At 43.9% G+C, this 23,958-nt stretch overlaps 2 protein-coding genes across 2 annotated transcripts in view; one reads left to right on the top strand and one right to left on the bottom strand.

Annotated features, from left to right (window-relative positions):
• The window catches only part of gdpd5a (glycerophosphodiester phosphodiesterase domain containing 5a), an 18,647-nt gene extending 9,796 nt beyond the window's left edge, over positions 1 to 8,851 (top strand). The window contains exons 9-15 of the mRNA XM_080839799.1: positions 98 to 248; positions 689 to 910; positions 2,178 to 2,335; positions 3,928 to 4,075; positions 4,421 to 4,503; positions 5,574 to 5,686; positions 6,800 to 8,851. Coding sequence (XP_080695925.1) covers positions 98 to 248; positions 689 to 910; positions 2,178 to 2,335; positions 3,928 to 4,075; positions 4,421 to 4,503; positions 5,574 to 5,686; positions 6,800 to 6,891 — 967 coding nt within the window. The 3' untranslated portion in view covers positions 6,892 to 8,851. The remainder of the gene's footprint in view (positions 1 to 97; positions 249 to 688; positions 911 to 2,177; positions 2,336 to 3,927; positions 4,076 to 4,420; positions 4,504 to 5,573; positions 5,687 to 6,799) is intronic.
• Positions 8,852 to 10,155: 1,304 nt separating this feature from the next.
• samsn1b (SAM domain, SH3 domain and nuclear localisation signals 1b) lies at positions 10,156 to 15,560 on the bottom strand (the record flags this gene model as incomplete). The annotated part of the gene is given in 8 exon segments (XM_080845930.1): positions 10,156 to 10,322; positions 11,889 to 12,039; positions 12,638 to 12,847; positions 13,044 to 13,195; positions 13,640 to 13,778; positions 14,398 to 14,535; positions 15,259 to 15,489; positions 15,492 to 15,560. Coding segments are annotated over 8 exon segments (1,257 nt in total), but the record flags the coding sequence as incomplete, so codon positions are not given.
• Positions 15,561 to 23,958: the final 8,398 nt, after the last annotated feature.

Below are 23,958 nucleotides of genomic sequence, written 5' to 3'. Positions count from 1 at the left end.
ATTCTAACCATTAAGTCATCCACATAGAATGCCTTTGTACGCAAGTCACATCTGCTTTCTAAATAAGTCGATAATTAAATCTCCATCTTCCCCCCAGTCTGGACGGCGTGCCCTTCCTCATGCGTGACCGGACGCTGAGGCGGACCACGAATGTGCAGAGACTCTTCCCCCAGAGACAGTCTGATGACGCCTCCCTCTTCACCTGGGCACAGTTACGATCCCTCAACGCAGGACTCTGGTTCCTCAAGGTACAAGCTTTTTCTCAGTGGGGCAGATTCCCCAGTTATACTCCCTTAAAGCAGGACTGTGGTTCCTCAAGGTACAAGCTTTTTCTCATTGGGCAGATTCCCCAGTTATACTCCCTTAAAGCAGGACTCTGGTTCCTCAAGGTACAAGCTTTTTCTCAGGTGCCAGATTTCCCAGTTATTATATGTTTTTTGCATATCAGTAGTATTTTTCATTTTTTTTGGGGAGTCACTAACAAATTGGAACATGGTCCTATATTCAGCCTTAATGCCACTTTATGTTCACATATGAGAGGCACGTAATATTGAATACATTCATTCATTCATTCATTCATTTATTCATCATGTGAGTCCATTGGGGGGCAACTGGAGTGGGTCTGTGGGTCTGAGGACAACTGGACTGTGTGTTGGTGCCAGTTCTCACGCTGCGTCTGGTTCTTCAGGAGGACCCGTTCTGGACGGTGTCATCCATGTCCCAGCGGGAGCGGCGGCGTGCAGGGAACCAGACGGTGTGCAGCTTGGCCGATCTGCTCCGGCTGGCTGTCAAGGCCAACTGCTCGGTGCTGTTCAGCCTCCGCCGGCCCCCTCCTGGACACCCCCGCTACAACCTCTGGATCATCGACACCCTCCGGGTAGTGCAGAGGTCCGGCATCCGGCTGGACAAGGTCAGATAGCCGGCCGTGTTTCATGCTTATATTTGCGCACATTCGCTTGTTTATTTATACTTCTATATAATTAATGTTATGGTCTTTTGGCAGATGCTTTTGTCAGAGGCTACTTTTTTGAAAAAAACATTTCACATGTTTAGCAGACCAGGTTCAGCTCTTTGGTTCTGTAAAGCATCTTGAGTCAATGTTTGGTGTTATAAGTTACTATAAGGAGGAATTGAATTGGATTAAGTCATTTTATGAAAAGGTATTACCAGTGCAGGAAAGGGTTGGAGCTCATTGTTATGTATTTGATATGCTCCCTGAGAATCTCATTGTCATGTATGCTCCCTGAGAATCTCACTCATGACCATCATACTGCTATCACCATACCTCAGCACCAGCCACTCTGTTGTATTACACACGTTAGATATAAAGACTCCCATGTCTGCTGAAGTGTGTTATTGTTTTGGGACACAAATAGAGTGTGTGTGTGTGTGTGTGTGTGTATGTGTGTGTGTGTGTATAGGTGTGTGTGTGTGTGTGTGTGTGTGTGTGTGTGTGTGTGTGTGTGTGTGTGTGTGTTTCCTCTCGTGTGGGGGATCAATGCCCCAGAGAGAACAGGCAGACAGTTACAGGAAGCCACACCCCTGTGTGGCAAGCTGTGTTTTCTGAAGCTATGTTGCTCACATTGAAGGTTTGTGTGTGTGTGTGTTTTGTTTGTGTGTTTTGTGTGTGTGTGTGTGTGTGTGTGTTTGTGCGTGTGCGTGTGCGTGTGCGTGTGTTTGGTCTTTGTTTTAGTTGTTTCTTTGGACAAAGACATGATATACTGTATGTGTGTGGTAATGGAACAGTGTTGCTGATGGTATGAGTGTGTGTGTGTGTATGTGGGGCGGGGTCTGTATTGTGAGTGATTGTGTATGTGTGTGTGTGTGTGTTCAGTCTGGATTTTTGGTCATGGACATGGCGGGTGCGTGTGCGTGTGGATGTGGGTCTGTGTACTTCCTGGGCCTATCATATGTGTGATATGCATGTGCTTCCTGGCCCTGTATTGGTTATGATGATAATGTATAATGTTTTCCTGTAGGTTTGTGTGTGTGTGTGTGTTCTGGAGCTGTGTTGCTGATGATGTGTGTGTGTGTGTGTGTGTCTCCTGGGCCTGGTTAGGTGCCTGCAGGTGATGGCTTACAGTGAGGTACCTATGTGTGTATGTTTTGTGTATATGTGTGTGTGTGTGTCTCTTCTGGATCTGTGTTTTCATGCCGGTAACGTTGTCCGCCTGCAGGTGATGTGGACCCCTGACGCTGAAAGAGAGAAGGTCCGGCGTGAGGCCCCTCGGCTCCGGCAGACGTCCCAAAAGAAGCTGACCCCGAAGGAGCTCCGACAGAAAGGCATCACCGCCGTCACCCTCCACTACAGCCAGGCTGTCCTGCCAGACATCAGGTCCAGACATCCTCCACAGCCCTACACATGACATAGTCAGTAGTGTTTGATGGGGTGTAGATGGGGCGTAGTCAGTAGTGTTTTAGATGGGGCGTAGTCAGTAGTGTTTTAGATGGGGCGTACTTAGTAGTGTTTTAGATGGGGTGTAGTTAGTAGTGTTTTAGATGGGGCGTAGTTAGTAGTGTTTTAGATGGGGTGTAGTTAGTAGTGTTTTAGATGGGGCGTAGTTAGTAGTGTTTTAGATGGGGCGTAGTCAGTAGTGTTTTAGATGGGGCGTAGTCAGTAGTGTTTTAGATGGGGTGTAGTCAGTAGTGTTTTAGATGGGGCGTAGTCAGTAGTGTTTTAGATGGGGCGTAGTTAGTAGTGTTTTAGATGGGGCGTAGTTAGTAGTGTTTTAGATGGGGCGTAGTTAGTAGTGTTTTAGATGGGGCGTAGTTAGTGGTGTTTTAGATGGGGCGTAGTTAGTAGTGTTTTAGATGGGGCGTAGTTAGTAGTGTTTTAGATGGGGCGTAGTTAGTAGTGTTTTAGATGGGGCGTAGTTAGTAGTGTTTTAGATGGGGCGTAGTTAGTAGTGTTTTAGATGGGGCGCAGTTAGTAGTGTTTTAGATGGGGCGTAGTTAGTAGTGTTTTAGATGGGGCGTAGTTAGTAGTGTTTTAGATGGGGCGTAGTTAATGGTGGTTATATGCAGGGTGAGGTCATCCATCGCCTACTTGCTTGCTCTAGGAGGTTCAGGTATTGGGCTCTAGGAGGTTCAGGTATTGACTTCTAGGAGGTTCAGGTATTGGGGGTTCAGGTGTTGACCTCTGGGAGGTTCAGGTATAGGCCTCTAGGAGGTTCAGGTATTGACCTCTAGGAGGTTCAGGTATTGCCCTCTAGGAGGTTCAGGTATTGACCTCTAGGAGGTTCAGGTGTTGGCCTCTAGGAGGTTCAGGTGTTGGCCTCTAGGAGGTTCAGGTATTGACCTCTAGCAGGTTCAGGTATTGGCCTCTAGGAGGTTCAGGTATTGACCTCTAGGAGGTTCAGGTATTGGCCTCTAGGAGGTTCAGGCATTGGGGGTTCAGGTGTTGGCCTCTAGCAGGTTCAGGTATTGGCCTCTAGGAGGTTCAGGTGTTGGCCTCTAGCAGGTTCAGGTATTGGCCTCTAGGAGGTTCAGGTGTTGGCCTCTAGCAGGTTCAGGTATTGGCCTCTAGGAGGTTCAGGTATTGACCTCTAGGAGGTTCAGGTATTGACCTCTAGCAGGTTCAGGCATTGGGGGTTCAGGTATTGGGCTCTAGGAGGTTCAGGCATTGGGCTCTTAAGCACCGTGAGACAATGTGAATTGTTAATGCGTTATATAAATGATGATTTAAAAATGTTTCACTTCAACTTTTTTCTAAATGGTCTTATTTTGTCTTTTTATAAAGTAGATTGTAATGAACTTTTGTGCATGTTACTGTTCCAGTTTCTTTGATTTTGTGGATGTACAGAATGAACACATTTCTAAACTATCCCTTAAGGTTACATATTGTTTGTGTGTGTGTGCGTGTGTGTGTGTGTGTGTGTGTGTTCGTGGGTATGTGTATATATGTGTGTGTGTGTTTGTGATTGACAGGCAGTACTTGGGGAGTAACATGAGTGTGAATGTGCACACGGTGAACGACCCCTGGCTCTTCTCTGTGTTATGGTGCAGTGGCGTGACATCAGTCTCCTCAGAAGCCCCCAACATTCTCAAAGATGTGCCTTACCCTATATGGCTCCTGGTAGGGCTCCACCTGATGGAGTTTATCTTTGTATGATTCACAGCAAATATTGTACCAGTAGAGACGATGCATTGGGTTCACAATGTGCCCAGTAAAGGTTAATGTAATATTTTGAATGCCTGAAAAAGCCTTTTAGATTGGAAAACAGCATGAAACATTTATACAGGTGACAGAAATGAACGTTGCTCTTCCTTGGTACTCTTTTACCTCAGTTGTCTTCTTATTCACTGTAAGATGAGGGTATCCATTGGTGTGCTGTTATGTGAGTAGTGTCACTTTAATGCTACAGTGACACCTAGTGGTGTGTTGACGCCTAACATCTCTTCCTCTTGTTTTTTTTGGCAGAGCCCAGATGCATACTACTTGATCTGGATAGCCTGTGTTTTTGTCTCCTTTGCTGTTGTTGTTGCGATATTTGTACATCAAAAGTAAGTCTTAGTGTATTTGACTAGACAAACAGACATCTCCATAGCCCATGCATTTGGCATTTTAGAGAAGTGTGCACCGTAGATGCTGGCTATGATTGATCTGCTTTATCTAGCGGCTTTTATTAACAACTCCATGTATTAGATTGATGGCATTACAGCATTACACCCGATGAGCTCTTTCTTTTTTTCATTCTTTCTTTCTGTCTCTTTCTCTTGACCCCACTCTCACTGAGGGTCTGACTCACTCACTGACCTTTGACCCTACTGTCACTGACCTTTTCTCTTGTTGTGCTGTAGTTGTATGCGCCATGCTTGAAACACATTTGCTTCTGCTTAACTGAACTCAACTGAACTCAACTGAACAGTCCTTTTTCCCCCCTCTCTCTCCCTCTCTTGCTCTCGCTACCCCTCCCTCTATTCCCTCTCTTTCTTGCACTGTCTCTCTTCCTCGCTCTCTTCTCTACCTTTTTACCCTCTCTCTCTACCTCCCTTCCCTCTTTCTCTTTCTTTCTCTCTTTTCTCTCTCTCTCCCTCCCTACCCTCTCTTTCTGTCTCCTCTCCCTCTGTTCTCTCTCTCTCTCTCCCTGCCTTCCCTCTCTCTTTACTCTCTTCTCCCTTTCCCTCACTCCCTCTTCTCCCTCTTCTTTCTCCTTCTTTTTTTGCTGCCTCTGCTTTCCGCCTCTTCTGCATGCCTTTTTTCTTCCACCACGTTCTGCCATCACTCAGCTTTCACATGATCAGGTAATTTTCCGCTGCAGTTGGGGACACAACCTTTCTCTGGCTCTCATGACAGTGCTGTGGTGACTACTGTGTGTTGTCTTTTTTCAACAAAAAAAAAAATACAAATTCAGTGTCATTATGTTATGTCATTGAGTTTACTAGTTCTTTTTCTGAGTGCATTTTAAATGATTGTTTTATTAGTATTGCATACATTCTGAACATAAACGTAACATTGTTTGGAGGACGAAGCTGTGTGGTAAATCTCACCCATCAGCAGCAGCAGCAGCAGCAGCGGTGATGGTGGTTCTGAGGTGCTGAGACTGACAGTGGTGTTTGTGCTCTCACTCTAGATGGAAAATGAGTGGGATGCAGAGCTACAACCCCGAGCAGATCATGCTGAGCGCCATGACGCGCAGGCCCAGCCGCGACGTCAACATCATGAAGGAGAAGCTCATCTTCTCAGGTGAGGCACATACCCTGCTCTGAGGCTCCTTTAGATGTCCAATAGTTTACTTTCGATGCTTAGTGTTTCCTTTAAATTCACAGTGGTTTCTCTATCTTGCTCTATGGTCCTTTCTGATGCTCAGTGGTTCCTTTAGATTCTCAGTTGTTCCTTTAGATCAGTGTTTCTCTAACTTTTGACAGTCCTGTACCCCTAATCTCTAGCTACGTACTCTTGGAAGAGCAAGCTGGGTTGCTGTCACCGGCAGGTGCATCCTCCATTGTAGGCCTTCTAATAGTAGTAGCGGTTGGTGTCTCTATGGACCGGGGATTAACTCTTTTTAACCATTTATCCATTTTCGTGCAGCAAACGGAACGAGCTCCCCCTTCTCTGCACAGGGCATCAGCGAGTGGGATTCTGACGAGAGCTAACCGCAGTGTAATTATTTCGCTGATCACTACAATATACATGAGTGTGCTTTTGGCATTGTGACTGGGATATTTAGACTATTTAAGATGTCATGTCTATTTCTAGGTCAGTTTGAAAATGTAATGGGCTGTTTTACTTAGAAAATTCAAATCACATTTTTTTCCCTGCATACCCCTTACATCCCTATGCGTACCCCTGGGGGTACTCGTACCCGAGTTTGGGAAACACTGCTTTAGATGTTCTACGATCCTTTCTGATGCTCAGTGGTTCCTGTAAATTTAGTGGTTCCTTTTAGATGTTCTATGGTCCTTACTAATGATCAGCGGTTCCTTCAGATGTTTTATGGTCAGTAGTTCCTTTAGATTCTCAGTGGTTCCTTTAGATGTTCTATCATTCTTTTAGATGCTCAATAGTTCCTCTCGATGGTTGGTGGTTCCTTGCTCTTTGCTTCCTTTCCATGTAGGCTACTGAGTAGTTTGAAATGTATATTAATATGTGAATTTTTTTCTACACCCTTGCTTACCTGAGAATAAAGGCTTTTCTATTCTTTTCTTACCTCATGTGCTTCTTATCGACTTTGAGGCGAGAGTGTTCTATCACACAGTGAAAGGCCGCCAGCACACTCATTAGTTATGTTTGTTGAGGGCAGTGTGGACAATGACAAACTTTATCGGTGAAAATGTCTCTGCTCTTCTTCTTTGATAGAAATAAACAGTGGTGTGGGGAGCACAGATGAGTTGTCGATGTTCGCTGGGAACGGATACGTTCGTTACACGCACGGTGGCATTCCCCACTGACTGCACGCCGGCATTCCCCGCCGATCCACTGGGACAGGTCCTAACAGTAGTGTGCAAACTCCTAACTGAACTAGAAAATATCACAGAAGGAAAACAAAAAACATGGACTCTTTTTTTTTTATTTACCTTGTTATTTACCTTGTTTTATTTACTTATTTTGTATTTATGGCACTGATGGTTGGTATGTTTTCTATTGGGGAAATGTGTGTAAGAGCTGTCTGCACCTATCTTTCCTCTGCACTACACTCTACTTCTTTATTCACGGGAGGTTGAAGTTGAATGTTGTTTTGAGCATGGTTGATCTTTATTCACTGAAGTTGAAGTTGAATGTTGTGTTGAATTGGTATGGGTCTTGTTGGTCCAGTCAATGTATATAACCTAGAAGGTAGTTTATTCCGAAAATCCCCATGTCATACTTTTAGGATTGTATTCCTCAATTTCACGTGGGTTGTGAAGCTTGTATTTGTATTGACATTTGTAAAATGTACTTTCCATTGCTGCCTTAATTGTAATTGCTGTGTAGAAAAGTTGGAAACCAAAACCTTAGAAAAGGATCATACTTATTGGCAGCAACTGTATAAACAATGCGTTGTAAGGTATTGCAAAAAGTGAACAGAAAAAGTGTCTTAAATGAATACTCTTTATTTGTTATATGTCGCTGAAGTATGTTGTAGTTTCCAGGAAAAAAAGCAGATCAACTTTGGATATCTCTGGCAGACGGACATATCTGTCTGCAATGTGAAACTCAATGACTGTGATTGTTACCATTTTACACCTACACTATATTATCTTGTTGGAGTGTTGGTATACAGATTCACACACATGCACAAACACAAACACAGACTCATATTTTTTTTTTTTACCTCATTGTGCTATTGTTAAGAGTAAATTTAGAATGTTGCTTTATAGGAGAACGATGTGCACTTGGCTAAAGTGTATTTGTCTTTGTGATGCATGTAGGCCGCTGTCCTTTCATCTGTAGTTTTTGTCAAATGTTCATCAGGTAGAAACTCTGTTTCAACATTCAAGTGCTTCGTTGAATGAACACTAGGACCATACATGGTGTGCGTTCGTGTGTGTGTGTGTGTGTGTGTGTGTGTGTACGTGTGTGTGTGTGTGTGTGTGTGTGTGTACGTGTGTGTATGTGTGTGTACGTGTGTGTGTGTGTGTGTGTGTGTGTGTGTGTGTGTGTGTGTGTGTGTATCAGCATTTCTATAATGGCCTCATGACATTTCACACAGCATTGGGGGCATTTCCTGTCTCTCAAGAACAGAAGAAGGCCAGCCTGCACAGCGAGTACAGAAGAATAAGGACACAAGAGGTTTTTAAATGCATGAAAGACCAGACAACACTGAGCTCAGATCTGCATGTGTTCAGGATTTATCTTAGATATTTGTAGGGGTGTATAGTCCTTCTGGAAAGACTGATTCCATAAATGCTCAACTTTTGGAGGCAAAAAACTGCAGAGGACTACTTTTAAGGATTTTGTAAATGCCTTTATAAAATATATTTGAAGTAGAGTGTCTGTTATCATATTTGCATATGGCATACTGAATTTATTTATTTGCTAAAGATAACTGGACAATGAGATTTCACCTACCAGTTGTTAAACCGTTATATCGTGGCTCCTGGCAAATAAATTAGTTACTGCATTCACATTCCTTTAATCTAGTATCAGGCATCAGACTTGAGCTACTTTTTTGCCAACTATACAAGAGGATTACAAGAACGCAGTTTTGAACTGACCATGACAAAATAAACTTTTTGTATTTGTTTTGGGGGTTTTTTATCAGGAAAATGTGACAGACTCTATTGCATCTTGAGGTTTATTGCAACCGTTCAGGATGTTGGTGGCTACAAGGTGGTTGAATGTGTGATGTTACCTCCACTGGAGGGAGGAGGGTGAAACCTTAAATGACTCGGATATCATACAATTCTTTAGTGTAACGGCTCTGCACATTTCCACTCAGCATCTCCATAGGACAGTAAAACTGCACATTGTGTTGATTTATTTAATAAAGTTGTGTAAAAAATAACAATCCCTGCGTCTGGTTCTTTAGTAGCCCTAGAGGTGTATAGCCTGCGTGTGTTCAAATGTTTGTATTCATAGTTCAGTCTAAGTGAGGACACCAATGAGGGCTAATATTACCTTAAAGCCCATGAGTGTTGCCCAAATGTCCCTGTAAAGTAAGATGTGGAAGCAACGGCTACCTCTGCAGTCTATTCTGTTGTTATAGGTAGTGTGTTTATCTATGTTGTGGTAAAATCAGTAAATTCATTGAAAGTTTGTGATGAATGGATTTGTGTATTTTAAGTTATTTCTAAAGGGTAAGGCATACTGTAGATAATGCTGAGCATTTTTCTTTTTTAAAAAAAAATTATTGATTCAATTCTGACACTGCCAAGGGATGGAAAGCCCCTTGATTCAGAAAAAGAAGTTCATTTACGTGTACCGTGCATCCTATCAGACACAACACGTCTAAACGGATGATGGGCTCAGATCAGATCAGTCTCACCCACAAATTAGGTTCCACTAGGTGACTCTCCATGCACAGCACGGAGAACGTGCTACACAGATTCCCAAACAAACCTTTCAACTGTCATATTTGGATGGCCAGTTATCATGTTTTATTTTAAACATGAAATATAACAGGTTCGTCTCAGCCATGCATTGGCCCAGACAATAACGACAAATATTTACACAACTGATTTCTTCCCACATTGATTAGATTCTGCCCGGTGGCAGCCGGCTACAGCCCAGTTACGGCTCAGATTCGGCCCAAGGGTGGTGATCTCTGGGCTGTATTTCTTTAAATACATTTATCACCACACTGAAGTCTCTAAAGAAAAAATAACATATTCCTCAACACTGACACAACAAACCAATCATTTGAACTCACTCCGAAACACTGCTAAACTCGTGGCATGATGGGATTCCCATGCATGTGCTGGTCAGCGGTGCAGAAGACACAAGCGCACGCGGTACAACAATCAAATGCTACAAAAGAACAGCCTGGCAATATGTCTGAGCTGAAGCAGTGACCTCCTGATGCCACCACAGCACATGAGTACGTGCAAAGAGTAGACCAGCCAACTCTGGAGAGTCTTGTGTGTGTGTGTGTGTGTATGTGTGTGTGTGTAGGTTTCTCTGTGTGTGTGTGTGTGTGTGTGTGTGTGTGTGTGTGTTTGTTTGTGTGTATGTGTGTGTATGTTTCTGTGTGTGTGTTTGTGTGTGTGGGGGGGGGGGGGGGGGGGGGGGGATCATCAAGTCTCCGCTGGTGAGGAGCTGAGTGCTAACAGGTTGTCCGTGTCATCTTTGCTGTTGTCTGAGACGTCCGAGGGGATGTAGCACCCAGAGTCGCGCGGGCAGTCCTTCAGCTCAGGCTTCAGGGCCTCTGATGGAGACGTGGGCTCCTCGTTCGCCTCGCCATCTTTTGGGGTACAAACAACAACACAAATGTTTAGTTTTTACATTTTTTTTTTCACAGTCAGCATGTAAGCGAGTGTTTTCACAGAAACATCAGCACAGATAACAGTTTGTCTGTGTGCCAACCGCACTAACCTCAAGTCCACTTCCTGCCTGAGTTTCATGAGCACGCCATGGCTTTATGATGCATGTTTACTTGCATTTAGGTACTCTATCCCATGCACCACATTCTGGTTGTATATACCCCTTTTTGTCACAAAGACAATGTAAACATTTTTGTTTTTAAATGGTAAAGTACAAAAACCTGACTTGGACAAGTGAAATGATGCAGTTTCATGCAAAGGTTTGTGCTCCCCTGGTCAACATCTGAATGAACTGATCTCCAAGGGGCATAACGTTAAAGATGAAACCTTTTAAGCAAGAACAGCGTGCTTCCTTTTAGAGTGACAAAAAAGGGGCACCATACCAAGGTTTGGACACCCCAAGATATTTGAGCTCTCAGAAAACTTTTACCAACGTCTCAGACCTTAATTAATGAGCTTGTTCGGTCTATGGCTTGTTCACAATTATTCTTAGGACAGGCCAAGTGATGCAAATTTCAAAGCTTTATAAATGACCTTTATAAAAGCAGCTGCCTAGCACTCTTCCTAGCAGCCACAAAGCAGGAAGAGGCTATAGAAGATACCGAAGTGAGGAGAAGCTATAAGATAATAGCAAACCATTTTCAGGTTGCCATTTCCTCAGTTTGTAATGTAATTAAGAGATGGCAGTTAACAGGAACGCTGGAGGTGTGGAGGACAAAGAAAACCTTCAGAGATAACTACCTGAAGGATTGCTAGAAAGACAAATGAAAATCTCTGTTTGACTCCAAAAGACCTTTAACATACTCTTTCTACTGTGCAGCGACACCTACACAAATAGAAAACTTTTACCGCGTCCTCACCCACAAAAGTAAGTGTTAGATGTTTGCAAAGAAAACAAGCCTGATACATTTTGGAAACATTTTTCAAATACTGCTATTTAGATGGAGGATAAAACGGTCATGGATCGGCGGAGAAAGCTATAGATCTGTTAAACGGTGTCTGTGCTGTAATTTCCCGTGACGTAGAGATATAATCTCAGACACCGTGATTGAGTGATTGGGCTTGTGTGCTGTGAGACGTGTCCACAACAGCATGTTTTGGAGACACAAATGGCCACAGACACATCTGTGTTGCATGAACCTCCGATGTTCTGGACTACACTTTAGCCTTTCGCTGGCTGCAAAAAAACGTTTACAAGCTGTGATACTCGGGGTGTTACTGAGTACTGACCAGGCAAGGGGCACAAACTTTTACCTTGAGCTCTAATAAATGCTGAAGTACATAGACTTAACCTGGACCAGTAAAAGGATATGCAAGAACTCTTTTACATAGTGACTTTCCTGTCAGATAAATTGTAAAATAAAAAAATGGTGAGGTACAGAAACCTGACTTGGACCATCTCATCTTAACCAAAATGGTAATAAACATAAACTTGACTTGCATGCGATGTGAATGCATCTACTGTCACTTATGACTACCGCACTCACGGTCTGTGTCGTGGAGGCACTCGGAGGCGGCGAGTAGCCTGTGTCTATGCTCAGGGTCGGTTATGTTCAGCTCAATGAGGTGCTTCTCCTTCAGTTCTTTCAGGTCCTCCACAGTCTCGTATCCATTGAGCATTAGAGATGAGGCGTGTTCCTGTAGATACAAACCAGACTGACCTGAGAAAACAGCAGCGTTTCAACACAGAACCTATATCTGACTACTGATCAGAGACGAGGAACGTTCGTTCACAAACCAAACAAGACAAACTGAACTGTCCTGATCTGACTATTTTTTTTTTTTTCAAACGTCAGTGTTTCCACACAAACTCTAACAGAATCTATCTGACAGGTCTACCAGTGTAGCACATCCTGTCTGACAACATCTGACGAAAAAACTAATCAGACAGACACATAACACTGATGCTGCTTGGAGTGGTTGCACAGACTGACGTCAGCTCAGCTCTTAATTAAGATGAATGAGTCAGTCTGCAACAGTTTTGACGTTTCAAGCACAACACAAATTGACAGATAACAAAAATCCCTGGAACAGATATAAACAGAACTTATCTTGATTTGGCCCTGGTCTAACATGGGTCTATGTGATTTGGACCTGGTCTAACCTGGTTCTACGTGATTTGGACCTGGTCTAAGATGGGTCTATCTGGTCTAACATGAATCTGCCAGCTCTGGGCCAGATGCACGTCAGATGCAGCTTCACTGTTGGTTGAGCACAGGACCTCTGCTGGACTCACCTCCAGGTTGAGGCAAGCCAGGAGCTCCAGTAAGGTGTTGGGCCGCGGCCTCTTGCTTCTCCCCTGGGGGTTCACTCTCCGCCGGGGCTCCGGGGCCTTCTCCACCAGCACGTCCACATATATGAACTTAAAGTTGCCCACTCTATGGTTTAGCATGCCTGTCCATATCCCCATGGGTGGTTTACTGACGATATTAATCACATCCCCCACCTGCAAACAAGGGCGTTTAAGAAACGGAAAATGTGGCTGTTATGAAACCGTGATAAAAATGAATCCTGAAGAAATAAATGAACACGCAATAGAATGCCAAGATGTTCTTGAAAATCAGATATGACTGATGTAGAGAAACACGTCACAAAGGAAACAGCAGAAGTGAAATGCCCTCACTCTGCAGCGGTCTGGTTACCTTGAGTCTGAGGGACTCTGTGTCATACGGACTGGGCACAAAGTCTGTGTGCACCCGGGCTCTGCCACAGAACTGCCCTGTGAAGGGCGCCTCTTCCTCCAGCCTGAGGCTGTCTCTGTTGCTGGAGCCTTCAGAGCCGCTGGTGATGCCGCCTACCAAACAGTGACACACAGTTAAAACACAGCACATCTAAGTACAGAAACCCTCTATGAGAGAGTTTAAAGATGTGTGCTATGCAATGGCAATGCTTATCAACGCACTAGTGCTTTATAGGAATGGTGATCACAACATATTTACAACATGTATTTATCTATTAAGACCAAAAACCATGTCTACTTTATTTTTTTACTTTACCCATGTATGTACTTTACTCCTGGGTACTAACCAGGACCCAGCATGTTGCTAGTTCTTTTAGTAGTAAGCTTGTTCTAGAATTCAATTGTTTTTTGTAGCTGTGGGTTGTGTCAAATATATCACATTAGAATTCTAGAAATAGAGTCAGAATGCTATAACAGATAGGATTAGAATGCTATGATTGAGACTCTTTAATCTATTTGTGGCGGGACTGAACAGAGAACTGAGAGGTATAGTCCTACTGGATGAGCTCTGTCCACTGTTGAGGCTGTAGAGACTCTCCAGTGAGTTGCTGGACCTCCTGCAAGCTTTGGCCAGTGTGTTGCTTGCGTCTGCATCTGCGTCTCCTTCTGCCTCATGGTCTCCCTCTGTGTCCTCTCCCTGGACGACATTTACAAGTTCCTTTATGCTTATATTCAAAGTGAGTTACAGTACAACTCTATGGACATATGATGCTTTACAAGTCAGCTGTGAGCCAGGGACCCCCTAGATGCTCTGACGTTGGGTGTGAGTGCTTTAGAAAGTGAAATCAAATAAGAGCCTGGCGCCTTTGCCATCACACGCTTAATTCTACATGTGCCAAAGCCGCTCAGTCTCCCGGTTTACACAAGGACGTGGTCCTCCCCCTGCACCCCCAACGAGCAAAGTCTTTAATCCCCACACGAGCTTCCTTACCATTTATAACTGAGACATGAGAGGTGTGTGTAATCCATCTTCACATGCTCCTCTATGGCTGTTTATAGGAAAGGCCTTGCACTGGAGCAGTGTGTTTTTTCGGGTGAGAAAAAGGTCCCTGAGCAACTTCATGGTGGTTTTAAGTGGAATCCTGTAGTGACATAGTATGTGGGCTCTACTAGGATGTCTAGTCTAAGCCACTGATCTACATTCTTGCCCAATTTTCCCTGGAGGTCACTCTGTGAATCCCCCTCTCTCTCACACACTCAGAAACAAACGCTGACGGAGAACAGTAGTGTTGCTATGGTGAAGGACTGCGACTCACCCCTTCCTCCGACAGGGCTTTGATGTACTTTCTCCCCATTCGTTTGCGCATGGTCATAGAGATGGCTTTCATCTTCCTGCCGATGGTCCCCTGTCTCATCTGGTCTGCTTCAGGGGTCTCTGGGGCCTCTGCTGAGGACTGCAGTACAGGCGAACAGGCATATACAGGTAAACACACACATACACACACACACACCCACACACACACACACACACACAGCAGCATATCGCACGCACATATCGCACGCACACACGCACGCAGGCACGCACGCATGCACACATGTATGCTCAAACACACAATCACACACACACACACACACACACACACACACACACACACACACACACACACACACACACACACACACACACACACACACACACACACACACACACACACACACACACACACACACACACACACACACACACACACACACACACACACACACACACACACACACACACACAAGCCATGATTCCACTATAAGGCAAGTGCAAGCTGGGGCTATATATTTGCGCCAAACGGAGGGTGGGAACAAAAAACATTTGCGTTTCTACTGTCTGGCTGATAGCCACTCAGTGTTGTGTTAATCTAGTCTAGTCTCAATTGTGAGTAAAGTTAACGCTAACCTGTTTACAGCGCACCATGCCTTGAATAGCATGATTATAGTGCAGTGCAATAAATTAGTGTCAACAATCACGCAGTAATTTGATGTTAATAAAACATCCATACATATTGTGTACTTTTGAGCTAGCTGCTATTTTGTACTAAAATATGTTGAAATTAGATCCATACATTATTTCATACACTGTTATAATCACAGTATTTATAAAAGGAGAAAACATTTGCCAGTCGTACCACAGCAACTCCGTTCTCCTCAGGTTTGGCTTGTCGAGCATGTCTGAACGTCTCAAATTTACCAAAGCTGGACGATCTCTGTGCAAACAAAAACAGACAAAGACAAGCACATTTGCACTTCGAAGAAATGGCAAGTTGTTTCAGGTAACTTTTACGAGGTAAAACCCCTGTGTTAAAATATGCATAGACTGGATCGCACAGTACTATACAGTTTGCTGAGGTTGCAGGTAGTGTCCCAGACAGTTCTTTTCAATAGCAAAATTTGCAAATCCAACATTCATGCCACTTCTTAGAGTAAATATTTTAATAATATTAATAATAATTTAAATCATGCTGATCATTTAGCGAGAGGTCAACCTATTTGCAATGCAATCATTTAAATATATGTCACTTGACCAACCGCTTACTTTGACCTTTTTCTCTTTTGGTCTATTTGTCTATTTGTCTATTTCTAGCGTCAATAAATATAAAAACTGAATTAATAATTTCACACAAATGTCACCTTACCTTTGGTTTATTCTTTGGTTTGTCAGAGGCATTTGACGCATTTCTATGTAGCATGTTTCGTTTCGTTTAGCTTATTTCATGAAACTTGTTTCTCGTTTCTGCCTGTGTCCGAGGTGTTAAAACTTGAAGCGGAGGAGCGACACACTTCCGCTGCTCTGGGCAGGATGTGAGTGTCATAACAAGCTCTTAATCTTTCATCAAAGACACAAAGTTGTGACCTTTTTATTGGGGGCCTACATGCAACACTAGGAAGCAAAACTTGCAAAAACGAGAATAGTTTTGATCAATAATATGACTAAATCATATATTTAGAGATGCATATTTGTATTATATATGATTGAAAAGAGAGGCAAAAAGGTACCAATAACCAAGAGATGGTTCCTCTTATGCGTCCTCATTCATTTTCTTTACAGGAAAGTTTTTCAGTGTGACACTGCAATGTTCTAGAGTTTCCGTTTGTTATTACATCATTTAGATTTGCCTCATCATTTCCTTAAAGGGAGGTTAAAGACTGGCACATGAACAAGACTGGCATTATGAAACAAAAAAAACTACCTTCCTTGACCAGACATAAAAATCAGCCCTTGTGAAGGTGGACACTTTCACCCTCTCCATAGACGGGCACCATACCGTGTTCCAGTCAGATTAAGAGCCTTGGTGTCATGCTGGACAGTTCCCTTTCTTTCTCCAGTCATACAAACAGTGTCTCCCAGATTGCCTTTTGGCATTTGCAAGACATATCCAGACAACGCCCTGCTTGAACACAAAACTCTGTGGAAGTCTTATGTCACTGCTTTGGTCACGTCACACACTCACCACTGAGCTGACTTTGTAGCACGGATTATTACATGTTGAAAGTCCACCAAACATGTCACACCCCTGCTGATTCAATTACACTGGCTCCCTGTGGCCCAACAGATAAACGTATTAAACTTAACGTATTAATAACATTTATCTCGTTAAGATAAAGAGATAACGTTTACACTTACACATTTAGACTTACACTCCCTCTCCCTCCCTGTGGTCTTCATCAGCAGGTCTACTGGCACTGCCAGCCATCACTGCCAGGGCCTTCTCCAATGCCTCACCCATCAACCTCAGCACAATGGGTGCTAGGGCCTTCTCCTATGCCTCACCCATCAACCTCAGCACAATGGGTGCTAGGGCCTTCTCCTATGCCTCACCCATCAACCTCAGCACAATGGGTGCTAGGGCCTTCTCCAATGCCTCACCCATCAACCTCAGCACAATGGGTGCTAGGGCCTTCTCCTATGCCTCACCCATCAACCTCAGCACAATGGGTGCTAGGGCCTTCTCCTATGCTGCACCCACATTTTGGAACTCACGTCCCCCTCACACTCACACACGGGACTCCATCACAGAACTCAAGCTGCTCTTTATAACCCATCTTAGTAACTAGCTTACTCACTTTAAACGCATCATTGGAATCTTATATCATACTGCCACTGCTGAGCGGTGCTCTGTTGCGTACTGCATGTCTTACGGTTGTTTTACTGGGTGCTTTGGTGCTTATTCTATATTTTATTAGTGATCTTAAGTGATAGAAGGTTCTTCTTCTTCTTTTTATTACTATTATCATTTTTATTATAATTATTATTACCATTGCAGAAACAAAGGCTGAGGATGGCCCAACATCACATCACAGGTGTTTGCAAAAGTCTCTCTAGGTAGACTTCAGACATGACACTTAATGGCCAAAAACCCTTTACAAAAAGGATCACCAGCAGGAACTGTTTCAATCACATATGTGTCAATAACCATAAGAAATGTCCATAACCATTTCACAACAAAAACAACATGCAGCCTCGATGACCAGCAGAGGTGTCACAATAATTCAGCCAATACAAATCTGTATTTGACTGTTTCAGGCTATCAAGATATCAACAGTATAACACCGAACACAGCTCAATCGCCCCTGAACCATAATCGACTTGAAACCTTTGGGTTCTACTCAAGGTAAGTGATTAAGATTGGTTTGAAGGTGGTTAAAAAAAAGATGCTGATTAAATGGCTGTTTGACATTGGTTGTATTGACCTGTAACAAGTAAATGTGTTCATTTATCCGTGCCACTTTTATCCAGAGCCACTTCCATTTCAATCCTTTGTGTGCTGTCCCTGGGATTCAAGTCCATGTGAGCACATTGATCTAGCAGTTGTGCCACATGCAGCCTAGAACCGCCCACCGCCCCGCCACCCCCCGCCCCCGGCCTCTGAACCAGACCCTACTCAGACTCACCGTGTCGTCGGCCATCTCCAGGTGAGCAAGGGAGTGGACAACACGCTGGGGGGTCACCTGGTCGCATCCGCTCCTCCCCCCCCGCCCGCGGTCCAGATCCAGGACGAGGCTCTCGTACCTCTCCCAGGTGGTGCCGCGCGGTAGCGTGAAGTCAAAGCTGTACAGGTGCGGATCGGGCCGCGGCCTCTGGCAGGTGTGGTAGCCACTGTCCCAGGGCAGAGGGCTGAGCTCAGGGCTTATCCAATGGTGCTGCTGGTGAAGCCTGGGCGTCCAGGGCAACTCCAGGGTGTCCATGGCAACGCTGCAGCGGTCTGTACTCTTCTGCTGCTGATGCGGATGCTTTTGATGCTGGTGCTGGTGCTGATGCTTTTGATGTTGATGCTTTTGATGCCGATGCTGATGCTGATGCTGATGTGTAAGTTCCTTCCCTGGTTTCCGCTCAGGCTTCTTGCCAAGGCCAATGCAAGTGATGACGGGACTGTCCTCCTTAAGCAGGACATCTGTTGTGGGACCTAGATGGATGGATGTATAGATCATTTATATAATACAGGCCTATCCTGGGACTGTCTTTCTGCAGCATCTGTTGTGTGATGTATATGGGATTGCATTCAGTATTATATGTGTATAATATGATTCATATAATATGCATATAATTCCTAAATAAAAGATATAACATAGAACAATAATAAAAAATTCATGTAGGGATGGGTGTTAACTACTGTATATGTTTTATGTATTTGATAGTATCTAATTTGATAGCTGGTTCTTTAATTAGCTAGCTGTATTTATTATTTTTTAGTTTTTGTTTATCTGAACGAACCTAGATGGATGGATGGATGTATAGATCATTTATATATCGTGGGACTATCTTTCTTCTGAATCTGTTGTGAAGGATGGGCTTGCATTCAGTATTTTATGTGTATAATTCCTAAATAAGAGATATAGCACAGAAAAATTATGTAAAAAAATGTAGGGATGGGTGTTAACTTCTGTATATGTTCTATTTATTTGATAGTATCTTAGCTGGTTCTTTAATTAGCCAGCTATATTTATTAGTTTTTTGTTTTTGTTTGTCTGAATGAACGTTTGCTTCTACACACAGGACATCAGACCTTTGTCGCTCGTGTCCGGGAGAGCCTTCCCCTCCTCCGTGCTGTTCTGGCTCGCTCTCTTCACCCGCACCAGTTTCTGGATCTTCTTCAGTGTTCCCCGCGCCTCTGACGCCTCCCCCTCTGCCTCCGAGGCCTGATCAGAGGCAATTAGAATAATTACTGACACCGCTTTGGAGTGGCACGCGGGCATGTCAGAGATTAATGCAAAGGCACTGTGTTTGGCACTAGGTATGTGTGTGTGTGTGTGTGTGTGTGTGTGTGTGTTTGGGATATACCCTGGAAGTGGAATTACTTGCTCTTTAGAACTCACACGCTGTGAGTTCACGGCCTTTTCTGACCTCGTGGTCACCTCACAGCCTTTGCACATCTAGTCCATAAGCCCAAGACTATCTCTGAAGCTGTCCTGCTTCTATGGATGGAAATGCTTTGCACTACTTTCTGATGATATTTCAAATTAGAATTATAAATCAGTGATGTTATAGTTGAAATATGAAAAAGTCCAGTCTAAATCAATTCATTACATTACAACTCATTACTATTTAATAATACAAGACGAGAAGTTACATTATTTGTGCAAATGGTCATGGGGCCACTCTCTCGCCTTTCTGTTATTCTCAGTCTATTCCTACACCTAAATTAGATCAATTAAGTCCACCATGATTAATTTAATACTGCCATTAAGATTACGACATCTGTGATGTTGCAACATAAGAATCGGCCATCCTAACTGAAAAGACAGAAAGCGAGGTGAGTTTAGATAAAGGATGTAGTCATGGTATCCGTGGGTGACAAGTGTGATTAGTAGAGTAAATGGTGAGTAAATGGTGAGTAGTAGTGATTACTCTGCTGTTCATCGGTGTGATGTGAGGCGTGCCTACAAAGGCGTGCCCTCAGACGGCAGGCAGGAGTGTGACCCCGATGCCAACATCTCTGCAACACTCTGACATGCAGCCGTGTGAAACAAGGATTAAGCAGCGCTCACAAGCGAGCACACACACACACACACACACACACACACACACATAACATACACACACCACACACACAATCTAACACACACACCACCACCACCACCATCTGTGCCTCGTTACGAATGACGATCATTCCTGCTAAGTGATTGCTCCGTGCTTTTGACTAATGCCTCGTTGCATTGTTTAACACGCCCCACTGCAGCTCCCTGTGAGCGGGGCTGTGCTCTCTGAGCCATGCAGACGTCCCCCAGCAGCCACACACACACACACCGCCCCGTCTGCGGCTCCTGACTGGGAATGACTGAAACAATTAACAGATAAACTCACTCACCACGTCCCGACTCTCGGAGGGTTCCCGGTTTGGGTTCCAGGCCTCGAAATTCACCGTCTGTAGGAGGTAGAGCACTCAATATGAAACAGCCACCCTTCATTTCTGAGGGGATTTCTCCTGGGGATGCTACATAGACGTCAGTCAGGGTCATATAAGGGGTTAGCTAGGATTCATATCAACAGATTGAGAAAAGTTATCCACATAAAGTAACACTTAATACCTAAAAGGATGTTGTATGAATTCACAGACAAGTAAAATGAATGTGGTTACAGTTGAGGGAGTTTTTTTCTGACTCCCCAGTAATCCTGCAGTATTAGTCCAATATTCTATCTATCTGCTCTCTGCACTCAGCAATTAGAAAAATGATGAGTTTGTGATTTACTGTGTCATTCCTGTGTGTGTGTGTGTGTCTGTGTGTGTGTGTGAAGGTGACATTGAGCGACAGCTCACACAATTCAATGAGTCCTAGATTAATGGACTGCATTAGCAAGATGAACGCTCCAATCACAAGATGATTATGTCACGCAAGGACAACACAGTTTTCACTGCTTGCTCTCATTCATCTGATATGTGACATGGCGGGGCACAGCGAGCGCCCGCTCTCGTCCTCGGCTCTCCTCGCACTGCGGGCTGTTCCCTGTCACACCTCTAGTATCTAGGTCCCCAGGTTTCTGCTAAATCTTATCAATTGCCTTTCTTGATTGTTTCATAACATTGCAATACCTACACAACACATGACAGGACGTTTGCATTAACTACCACTAATTATCAGCAGCTGTTAGCATTACTAACACATTTAAAATTTAAGGACTGGTATTTAGACGCCTTTATCCAAAGCGATGTATAGAACATCTGAAGGAATCGAACCCACTGTGCCTATTTACATGAATAACTGTGCTTTATTATGGTTTCATGTTTGTTGGGGCAGATGTTAATGTTACATTTTTACTGATGAATTAAATGTGTTTTGAACATTGGAACACACACACACACACACACACACACACACACACACACACACACACACACACACAAATACTGTATTCTGATGTGTTTTGTGTTTACAGTGGGTCTTGTCTTACCGGGATAGTATGACCTCTCTCTCTCCTTTCTAAGGTGAGCTGTCGGACTTTGTCTTCCTCAGGTAATAGTCTTGCTTGAAGGAGGTCCTTGTCAATCACTGCAAAAGTGGCAGTCACAGAAAACAATTCAATGTCTGACTTATCCATGACATCACTAGTTCACATTCTGCCACAGCCAGGGTGAGAAAACAATGGCCATGCAATGAGTTGATAGATTGTGGTTGCATGGTTGCATGTGTGGTTGCATGCATGCATACGTGTGTGTGCATGTGTGTGTGCATGTGTGAGAGAGAGCTTATGTTTATGTCATCCTTTGTGTATGTGTGTGTGTGTGTGTGTGTGTGTGTGTGTGTGTGTGTGTGTGTGTGTGTGTGTGTGTGTTTGTGTGTCTCTCTGCTTGACCAAATGGACCTGGCACGAGCAATAACATCTGCAGCATCAAACTGGCCACCGTCGTGTGACCTCTTTGACCCCTTCTGTCAGAGTTCACGCTTCCCCCACCCTCCCCCTCTCATTAACCAGCTGTTGGCAAATCCTCAACTTTAAACACATCACACAGGCATTAGAGAGGCATTGTGACATCACACCCACCTAATCCCGCCAGACACATGGAACTCCCAGCTTCAACAGAGAGAACATATAAACACAAGCACAAACACACACCCCCACACACAGACACACACAGTCCCCCCCCCCCCCCCCCCCACACACACAGACACACACACTCACAACACACACATACACACACAGAGTCTCACACACAACACTGACTTCTTACCTTCATTCTCACCATTCTTGATTTTGACCCAGACCTCTTTCTGTCTGGAGGCCTGCCAGTACACATTACTACAATCTGGGATATCTGCACAGAGAGGAGAGAGGGATGTGGGCAGAGGCCATTAAGGTTTTTTATAGTAGAGGCAGAGCACTGGGATAACCAAAAGAAATCAAACTGAGCTTGAAAAAGCAAAGTGCTTTGCCAAGTAGGTTTGTAAACACACACACACACACACACACACACACACACACACACACACACACACACACACACACACACACACACACACACTCAAAGAGAGAAAGAGAGAGAGAGACACAAACACACACACACACACACTCAAAGAGAGAGAGAGACACTCACACACACACACAAAGGGAGAGAGAGACACACACACACACACACATTTGTGACAGTCTGGGCTCAGTAAGATTTATGGTGGAAAAAATGTGCTTGATCTGATGACCGAATAGGGAAAGCAGAATATAACAGAGGGGAGCGATGGAAGTCATACTCACCTAGAGCCTCGTTGCCTGTAGATAACCTCCCCTCCACTATGTGTGACCTGTAATAACCCCCCAGAGAGTTACTGGAGATTGTGACAAAACTGTGTGTGGTATTCTATTGAAAACAGTACGATAGATAGAGAAGCAAATCATGCTGATAATAAAGAGAACGATGGCGCTAAAAGCTACAACCAATACCACCTCTGGCCTAGTCACTGCTGCAGTTCTATTCGTTGTCAGCATCTGCATCTTTACCAGACTCTATCCGAGAGTGATCAATACAGAGAAGGTATATGCAATAAATATTAGACAATATATTTGTATGTATTTCAATTTGCCTGGGAATGTTATTTGTGGGTCAAGGTCCTGTTTGTGGCGGACTATACATTAGAACACATGGCTTTGGTTGTGTTTGTGGTGGACTATACACTAGAACCCATGGCTTTGGTTCTGTTTGTGGCGGACTATACACTAGAACCCATGGGTTTGGTTCTGTTTGTGGCGGACTATATACTAGAACCCATGGGTTTGGTTCTGTTTGTGGCAGACTATACACTAGAACCCATGGGTTTGGTTCTGTGTCTGGTTCTGTAAAGCTACAGGTCAGGTAGTTTTAGGGATTTGACCTTCACCACCCCTGCCAGCGCTCAATTCAAATTGCTGAGCAATTACACTAACAGTGTTCAGCCTGGTAAGTGAAGTGTGTCTGGTGATTTTGAGGGAGCAATGAAATGTTCCTACCCTACCTATACTGCCTTTTTTCACGATTATACTTAATCTCTCCAGACGTCAATAAAAATCGAAATCAAGAACTGAATCTAAAGAAGTGAGAGAACATGGGTTACTGCCTGAAGTATATCATCTTAGCAACACCTCTGTATTAGAATGGAAAATGTCTCAGTGGTATACAGTAGAGTCAGGAATCAAATTTCTGGATTCAAACCCAGAATTAAATATCAGCAGGATAGACATAGATGTCATAGATTACACGGTTCATATATGTTTCTAAGCACAGAAGTTAGTGTGGTGTCAAAGTCAGTCCTGACATCAGGGGTCTATGCTGTAGTAGAAGATGAGGCTTTCAAAGCTAGTTTGGTCCTGAGGATGTGACACCAACTCCTGGCCCAGTCTGAAACCTACTGCGGGACAAACGTCA

Source organism: Sprattus sprattus (genome assembly GCF_963457725.1).
Source record: "Sprattus sprattus genome assembly, chromosome: 1".
Lineage (NCBI taxonomy): Eukaryota > Metazoa > Chordata > Actinopteri > Clupeiformes > Clupeidae > Sprattus > Sprattus sprattus.
This window is presented reverse-complemented; position numbering and strand designations above follow the sequence as displayed.